The sequence below is a fragment of the Lactuca serriola genome, chromosome 1 (assembly GCF_051521515.1).
Source record: "Lactuca serriola cultivar US96UC23 chromosome 1, Lser_US96UC23_V15, whole genome shotgun sequence".
NCBI classification, from domain to species: Eukaryota; Viridiplantae; Streptophyta; class Magnoliopsida; order Asterales; family Asteraceae; genus Lactuca; species Lactuca serriola.
The window spans coordinates 142,505,189-142,512,278 of NC_136408.1; the positions used below are offsets into that span (position 1 = coordinate 142,505,189).

Here is a 7,090-nt window from a genome sequence, read left to right on the forward strand (position 1 = left end):
AACCTATCATAGTTTGTTAAACTAATGCAATCTTAAACGCGAAAGTTACCAATTAATATTACTTAACCCTAGGATTGGTTAAATCACTAATCCTAATAGTTTATGATCAAAAGCTATTTAGATACAAGTTACAATAAGTCTAAACTATATGAAACTTAGATGCAAGTAACAAAAATTGAAACATTAACAATTAAGGTAGAAGATTTAATCAAAGAGTAAATTTTATATCAACTTTATAACTTCAAAATCAAAATTACACCATAGTATTCTACTTCATCTACATTTAAGTGGAAGAGAAGGCTTTTAGCCTCTAATGTTTACAGAAAAACAGAAAGAATAAATAAAAAGTATGTTAAACATTGCAAACTTAATACTTTCATCAATAATTCTTCAACAATTCTTCAAGATATTACCTCTACAACTCCTTCAGCCTTTAGGATGAAACAAAAGGTTATTTTTCGCACCTAAGATGGTTTCCTTTTTGCACACCTTTTCTGAGATGTGAAAATCTTACATTTATAGGAAAAATAATTTAGCGGCACCAAGCCTTCGTCTTCACGGCTCCAAGTCAACGTTACTTTATTATCAAAAACATCCCTCGTCAAAGTTAAAGTTTGTAAAACCAACAGTAAATGAAAATTCTAACAAGATGTCCAAGATGGTATCCAACACTAAGAGATGTCAAGGTCATGACTGCCCGAAGTCCCCATTCTCACCAAGCCAACCGATCAAGCTACATGAACCAATGCAAGGTGAAAGCAACAAGAAAATCACAAATGTCAGCAAATGTTAAGTGGGTCAACCATAAATACAATGTTAATGAAACATGCAAATCCCAAAATAATTCAAACAATCATCAAATAACATGCATTCAATTATCGACATTGCATAAAATCACATACATCATACAACCATCACTATTATATATTGATATTAATCTTCAAATGAATTTCCATTATTAATTGCCCATCACTATTCACCTTTATAATAATTATTTACTATTCATCACTTTAATATTTTATAAATATTAATCTTCACCATCACGAGTCTCTAGATCCATCACTAACCCAAAAGGGTAAAAACCTCATTCATTACTAATATGACCGGCTCGACTCAACGCACTAAGTGATACACGACTCGCACAATCTATATGTCTGAAAGTCATTGTAGAATGATATTGTCAAATAATATATGATCATAAATGGTCTCACTAACAACAACTTGATACAATTGATTATTTATTAGAAATTAATTTTAATGAATATTCATAAACTCTTATAAATAATTGGAAATTATTTACTTCATGAAAATAGACACGTTTAATATGATCAGTAAGATCGGATCGAAGTTGATAGGTTTCATCATTGCACAATTCATGTAGTATTCATAAGTACAATTTTAAATATGTTTGAAGTTGTTTAAGTAAGTGGGTTTTTGAATTGGATTGCAAACATGTATTTTTACATCCTAATTTTATTAATTGTCATAATCATAAGATTATACTTTAAAAATGGGATATTAACAAAAATGACCATTTATTTATATAGAATTGATATATTTGATCATATTTTTACATTTTACCGAAATGATCATTTAGTTAAGAACAAGAGATTCCTAACTGATTAAGATATATAATGTGTATTTTTTTCTCATTTGCATCAAACACTTTTAAAAAAACTCTCTAGTCATGTCCTAAATGGTCATTACGAAATGTCTAATATCACCCATTTTTCAATCAATCGCCACCTTTTAAGCCGTTGTATCGGATCTACTTTATATTATGTTTCTTTAACTTTTAGTTAGATTCTAATATAAAAATAAAGCATTTTCTCGAAATTCGGAAAATTTTCATTGGATATTGGACTTGGTTTTTAAATTCCGAGATAACCATTTTTTCTGCCTGAATGTTGGTCCGAAATATCGGTCCAAAATATACATCTTTTTGTCTGGAAAAGTATTTTTTAATTTGACTTAAAGTTAGTCCGAAATAGAATCTACTATAATAAATGAAAATGACTTTGCCACATGTCCTTCTCTCATAAAATTAGCCACATGTCATTTTGTCATAATTTGAGATATATTTATTTTCCACTTGTCATTACTTTAATTTTCATTTTCAATATATCATTAATTTACTTTCCATAAATTAAACCTACCATAATAACTATCAAATTTTAAATTTTAAATTTCAAATTTCAAATTCAATTCCAAATAAATTTACAGTTTAAACATTTATGTTTAATATTTTGTTATAATTAACTCATTTAGTATACACTAAACACATAATTTTAATTAATTTATTCTTTGCATGTCTTTTTCTCATAATTTTCACTTATTTCAATTTCAAATTCAAATAAAATTTCTATTTAATCGTTCGTACTTAACATTTTGTTTTAATCAACCCGTATATTATACGGGTCTCACAACTAGTTACCTCATAAAGAAGTCGTTTTTCTAAAAAACACACAAAAAAAGTTCATTTTAATTAACTTTCTAAAACAAGTTGGGATAGCTCATTTGGCTAACACGGAGGATCTAAACTGACAACTAGTAATCACATCAATTCCTTTTAAATACAAAACAGTTTTTACCTTGACGCTATATTTTGGTAAAGTGCTCATAATATTCTTTCTTTAAACAAATTGAAAGTGCAACATTGTAACAGAAGTAAATGAAAATACATTGTTATTTCTAGCATTTAGCCCACTAATGATAATGATATACACGTACACAATTACTAATATATTAACACTAAAACAACATTAATCAATTTGTAAACCGATTTAACTAAAACATGGGGTTTGTTCATCCAATATTCGTTTATAACTAGTTCCAAGGATCAAATATGTCAAAAATTCTAAAATGTTTCTCATGTATTCCCTTGTTTAGATTGAGCTTTAAGTTTTTCGAGTTGTTTCCTCAAATACGCTTGTTTTAGCTTTTCTCTCCGGATAGCCACTTGCTCTTGCCTACGGACTTTTAAGTCCGACACTTTTTCCCGAGCTTCATTCACTTCTTCATGAACTTCCCTAAAGAAAAACAAAACCCCAAAAAAAATGTCATCAAGAAATGAATTTTTTTTTTCAAAAAAGAAACGGAATGGAATAAACCGTTCCATTCTTAACGGAAATGGAATGGAATAAACATACCAAACAATACTTAACGGTTTGTTTGGCTGGATGGAATGGAATGGAATGGACAGGGTAATGGAATGAGTCATTACGTTCCGTGATCATATTTGGTTGGATAAGAAGAATGGGATGAAGGTTGATATGATTATTTGATATTATTTGTTAAGTAAATGTATAGTTTTGATGCTACTATTTACGTTATTTAATTATAATTACAAAAATATGATAACCAAGCTTAATAAAAACTCCTTAAAATACAAATTACATTTTCTAGTTACTCTATAAGGGAAAAAGGTAATTTAATTAAAAATTTAAAATCATGATTGTTTTTTTTTTTTTCAAAAAATTTGTTATTCAAAATTACATAAATAAAATTTGGTTGAATTGCCATTTTTCATTTTATTCCATGATGGAATGATAAAATAATAATAATAATAATAAGAGTTTTTTCGTGTTAAAATTAAAATAAGGATTTTTTTCGTTAACTTGGGCAAAATATTAAATAATCGGGATTTTTCTGTTCAAAAAAAATTAGGACTTTATCAAAAAATTTCCCAAAATAATAGGACTTTTCTGCATAAAACCCTAATAATAATAATAAAATAATAATGATAATAAACATCGGTCATTCCATTCATTCGTCAAAACTAACAAAATAGAAGGAATCGCATTCCTCCTTCCTCATTCCAATATAATGAACCATTCCATTTCTTCTCCAATTCCAACGGAATGAATGATTCCATTCCTTCCCCGATTCCATTCCTTCGTCAAATGTAACAAAATGTAAAGAATCACACATGGTCCATCCCCTTCCATTAAAAAAAAAACATTTTTCTTTATTCGAGCGGAATGAACCTTCATTCCATTCCTCCCCCAATTCCATTCCTTGGTTACTCTATATGTAAAGACATAAACTAAAAACAAACAAATCAAATTACCTCACAAAACGTTTATGTTCATCATTATCCACCATACTATTAGCTCTCCCAAGCCCCATAGCTCTTGATTCAGGCAACACAGCCACATCATCATCATCTCTTTCAGACATTTCTGAATACAAAAAATTCTGTGAATGTGAATGTGATTCTGATTCCTCTTTTTTACTGAAGAAATCCACACAGTATTTCTCCTTATCTTCCTCATCAGAAACTTCTCCTCTTGCCAGCTTTTCATACAGCTCAGCTTTCTTCTCCAAGGCAGCATAGCTTGCTGACCCATCTTTCTCTGCTTTCATCTCCAGTTTATCCCTGAAACATTGTTAAAAAGGAATCATCATCTGTTAAGTGGTTGGTTTGCAGGGATAATATCGCCATTTTCATTATTCAGCACAGTTTGTTAATAATAATTGAATAAAAATTTTGATTTGTAACTTAAAATCTAGTTGTATTTTGTTTAAACATACTGATTGCTTGATTAAATGCTTTTGTGATTGCAGAAAACTATACAGGTATGCTCATAACTCCCCTTATGCTTGCCCTAGCATTAAGAAGGTGGATCTATAATAGGTGTTAAGTACAAGCCTGGATGATTTATTTCCTAAAACTTATCAAAATTGAATTAGATAACTGATGAATACGAAATTTTGATTCAAAACTGACTTGGACGGATATAAATTGAGTATATAGAATACAAAAAGATGATAGATTTAGGTTTATGGAGGGGTTACGTACTTGTGAGAACGAACATCGACGCCGGAGTTCTTGGCAGCAAATGGATCATGAGGGGTGATCTTCTTCTTGGCGCGGTGGAACTCGAGTTGGTCGGGATTCTTGCTGGAATTAGCACTTTTTGCCTCTTCTTGAGACTTGTATAGTTGAGCTTTGAGCTCGAGAATTGACGACGGCCCTACACCGGCGATGGCGCGGTGTTTTTTGGGCATGATTGAGGATTCCGTCAACCATCCTAATGATTCAACCACCACCCTCTTCTTCTTCCCAATCTCCTCCTCGCCCATCCTTTCTCTTTCTCCCCGCAATTCAAAATAATTGAAACACAGTGTTCTGCGCCAATTCCTTGTTCAATATATCCGTTCGTATGGCTGATTGTTAATGCTTCCGATTTGATCGATTATGCGTTAGGGTTTAAAGCCCCCTTTGTCATTGCTTTGGGTGATACAACACCAGTTCTCATTTGCCTTAGACGTCCAACCGCATCAGATTGGATACAAGCAGGATATATGGGCAATTTTATGGCCGCATCGAATTGGTCATTTCACGTATACGAGATTGAATTGCGAAAACTGATTTTTAGACGGCACAATAATATTTTTTCATAAAATGTTATATATTGTTACAACTCTTTTAAACATAAACGGTTAATTATTGAAACTAATAGGAATGAAATTTTAAGTTTCTACAAAAATTTAGGGTGCGTTTGGTTGTGGAAAACTGTTTTCATTTTCTATGAAAATGTTTTCAGAAAATAGGGTTGAGTTTTCATTTTCAATTTTCAATGAAAACGCGTTTGGTTGGAAAGTGTGGAGTTTTCATTTTCCATCTTAGAAATTTGGAAAACTTTGGAAAACTATAAAATCACTTTTCTAATTTACATACAATTTGGAAAACTGAAAATTTTCATTTTCTTGGAAAACTGAACGAACCAAACGCGTTTTCGAAATTTCTGATTTTCTTGGAAAATTTTCCTAGAAAATTGGAAAATTTTCCACAACCAAACGCACCCTTAGGTTTTGTATGTGAGATTTTTTGTTTGTTAATGTGCAAAGTGTGCGAGTTTATTTTTTATTTTGACCTGGTTATTTATAACAAAATGTTTCCATTTTATCTTTTTTTATGTTTTTAGAAATATAATTATATTTTTTTCATCAATAATCTCTACCTCCAACAGTAATCCAAAATCTCAAGAGCATCACTAAACTTCTTGCTAAGTGCAAGAGATATAAAAGATCGAGTAGTACCCGAATCAAATAGGACATGAGCAGTCATACCATTGGCTAAGAAAGTTCATATACATATCAAATAAAACATAAGCATAAACAAAGAAACAGTAAGAGATAAGATAGGGAGACATACCAGTGACCACATTAGGTGTTGCTCTCTCTTCCTCAGTCGTCAGCTGAAATGTCACGCTCTTCACCACAGGTGCCTCCGTCTTGCCCTGGCGGTCATCGATGATCCTCAAAGTGGTCGGTGCATGCTCCGTCATTGCTCATCCTATCAGTCTCTTGGGCAATCGGTCTTTATATAACCGGTCTGATTGTAATGGAAGCAAATTAGTGCATCTCGGAGGCAGTCCCTACTCATATGACTAGTTTGTCCACATCTAAAACAACCTGAACCTGCTGCTCAACATGACCCATTGTATGGCTTGTCGTACTTACCACTGTCAGGGTGAAAAGTTATTCATAGATTGACTTTGTAATGGATTGACTTGTGAATACCCACTTGCATATGGGATTGGAGCCTTGTGGATCAAATGAGAACACCTAAAAGGTTGAGAACGCGAGAACAGATCACAACCTTGTAAATAATTAGATCTATGGCTATTATTAATTGGACCATTTATGAACATTTATAAAACTGATGTGCTAAATATGTAACTTTGAAATGGCAAGAAGGGTACAATAGGAAAACCATATAATTTAATTAAATAGAAATTCCTATAATTTCTCTCTCTCTCTCTCACTCTCTCTCTCTCTCTCTACTTAACTAGAAAACCCTAATCTAATTATTTTGAAAAAGTCGGCTGCACACCCCCACCTTCTTCACCATTGTTTGCGTTCATCGTCTTTCTCCATTATCCATTTTCGACCATCGCACAACCACCATCTTTGAGCGCCATCTTCTACCTAGGGTTGTATCAATAAAATCGAATCTTTCTGCTCACCATCTCACGCTACAACCATCTTTGAGCACCATTAAAACTTGTTCATCATCCTCATCATTTTGCACCACAACCTTAATCATCGTATGCAACACCGACTGAAAGCGACTATCAAAGAT

At 32.0% G+C, this 7,090-nt stretch overlaps 1 protein-coding gene across 1 annotated transcript; it reads right to left on the reverse strand.

Moving 5' to 3' along the window:
• Positions 1-2,668: 2,668 nt before the first annotated feature.
• On the reverse strand, positions 2,669-5,227 carry LOC145099504 (uncharacterized protein At4g18257-like). The gene is made up of 3 exons (XM_079037074.1): positions 4,802-5,227; positions 4,070-4,378; positions 2,669-3,029 (listed from the first exon to the last, which is right to left on the reverse strand). The coding sequence occupies exons 1-3, from the start codon at positions 5,083-5,085 to the stop codon at positions 2,870-2,872; spliced, it is 753 nt and encodes a 250-aa protein (XP_078893200.1). The 5' UTR covers positions 5,086-5,227; the 3' UTR covers positions 2,669-2,869.
• Between the last annotated feature and the right edge of the window lie 1,863 nt (positions 5,228-7,090).